General features: G+C 36.3%; 1 protein-coding gene across 1 annotated transcript in view; it reads left to right on the forward strand.

The window, feature by feature from the left end:
- The window catches only part of LOC106874360 (fumarylacetoacetate hydrolase domain-containing protein 2), a 90,045-nt gene that overhangs the window by 37,460 nt on the left and 51,055 nt on the right, over positions 1–1,530 (forward strand). Inside the window, exon 2 of the mRNA XM_014922071.2 lies at positions 738–954. Within this exon, the coding sequence (XP_014777557.2) occupies positions 738–954 (217 nt within the window). The remainder of the gene's footprint in view (positions 1–737; positions 955–1,530) is intronic.

A 1,530-nucleotide genomic window follows, 5' to 3' on the forward strand; every position in this document is an offset into this window, starting at 1 on the left:
ATATATATATATATATATATAGCTCTGTACATCTTGACAGACAGTCTAAGCAGCTGAGAATGTCTTAATTAGGTACTGATAGTCTTCTTTCTTTAGCTTCTCTCATGGCTGATTCTTCCTATGTTTGATGAGCAAGTTCTGCTGTAAAATCTTCAAGCAAGGAAGGTGTTGCAGGGCTGTAGTGGGTTGCCTTTCTTTCTTTGCCATTCTGCTTTGAGGGTCAGGATGTTTTCTTTCTTGAGCTGTGTGACTCTTTTGTTCACTGAGGTTTTTCTGTGCTGTTCTGTCTTCAGCTACCTTTTCCCAAGTCTTTGTATCGATGTGGCACTTGGTTAGGCTGCTCTTACATGTTTCCTTAAATCTCAGCTTTGGTCGTTCTCTTGGTCTGCTACACTGAGCCAACTCACCATAACTGTTTGCGAATTCTGTTGTCATCCATCAATTTCACGTGTCCAAGCCACCTTAATCTCCTTTCACACAGAATAGCTGTCATGCTCAGAAGTGTTGCCTATTTCAAGACTTCTCTGTTGGTTACTTTGTTTTGTCAGGTGATACCAAGGATCTTGCACAGTCAGATGAAAGTCATTGAGCTTCTTCTCTTGTCCAGTGTATAGTGTCCAGGTCTCATTAATTGCAGCAGGGAATATTAGTCTTGATGTTATTAATATTAAACTAAGAAATTTCTATTCTTCTACCAAAGAAACTAAGGTCATTTAATGCTTCCTTTCTTTTTGTAGGGTGGTTGAAAACTCAAAGTGTTCAAGTGCAAAGGAAGATGTAAAGTTATTGTCACCAATTACAAATCCTGATAAATTAATTTGTGTTGGTATGAACTACAAAGACCACTGTGAAGAAATGAATATTGAACTGCCTGTAGAACCGGTGATCTTTAGTAAGTTCTCCAGCTGCATTGTTGGTCCAACTGATAATGTTGAATATCCCAAAGAAACGACAGTAAGGCATATTCTTGTATTCTTTTATTAACTTTACTGGTTTCACTGATATCACAACATAGTAACCACAATCACTGCATTCGGGGAAAAAAACCCGTGACTCACTTTGTTGGTCTCATTGAAAGCTTTGCTGATATCTGAATAAATCTTCTTGCTATTCTTATCGAAAATGCAATAATTGCTACTGGTGTTATAAATCTGCCACAAGAAATAATACAAGGAGACAGCCTGTCTTTGTTTCTGTTTATTTTGGCAAGATATGTGCTATTATTTATTTTGTGTGTGTGTGTGTGGACTCAGATCTAATATGTGGCAAAGATTTTTACTTTAAGAGCAAAGTGGTTTTGGATTCAGTTCCACTATGCCACATTTTAAGCGTCTTCTACAGAAGCGCAAAGACAACTGAAGCCTTGCAAGTGAATTTCATAGATTGAATCTGTGTAGAAATGTGTCATATATGTGTGTGTGTGTATGTGTGTGTGTGTATGTGTGTGTGTATGTGTGTGTGTATGTTTGTACATATATATGTATATATATATATATGTATATATATATATATATATATATATATATATAT

The sequence above is a fragment of the Octopus bimaculoides genome, chromosome 22 (assembly GCF_001194135.2).
Source record: "Octopus bimaculoides isolate UCB-OBI-ISO-001 chromosome 22, ASM119413v2, whole genome shotgun sequence".
NCBI classification, from domain to species: Eukaryota; Metazoa; Mollusca; class Cephalopoda; order Octopoda; family Octopodidae; genus Octopus; species Octopus bimaculoides.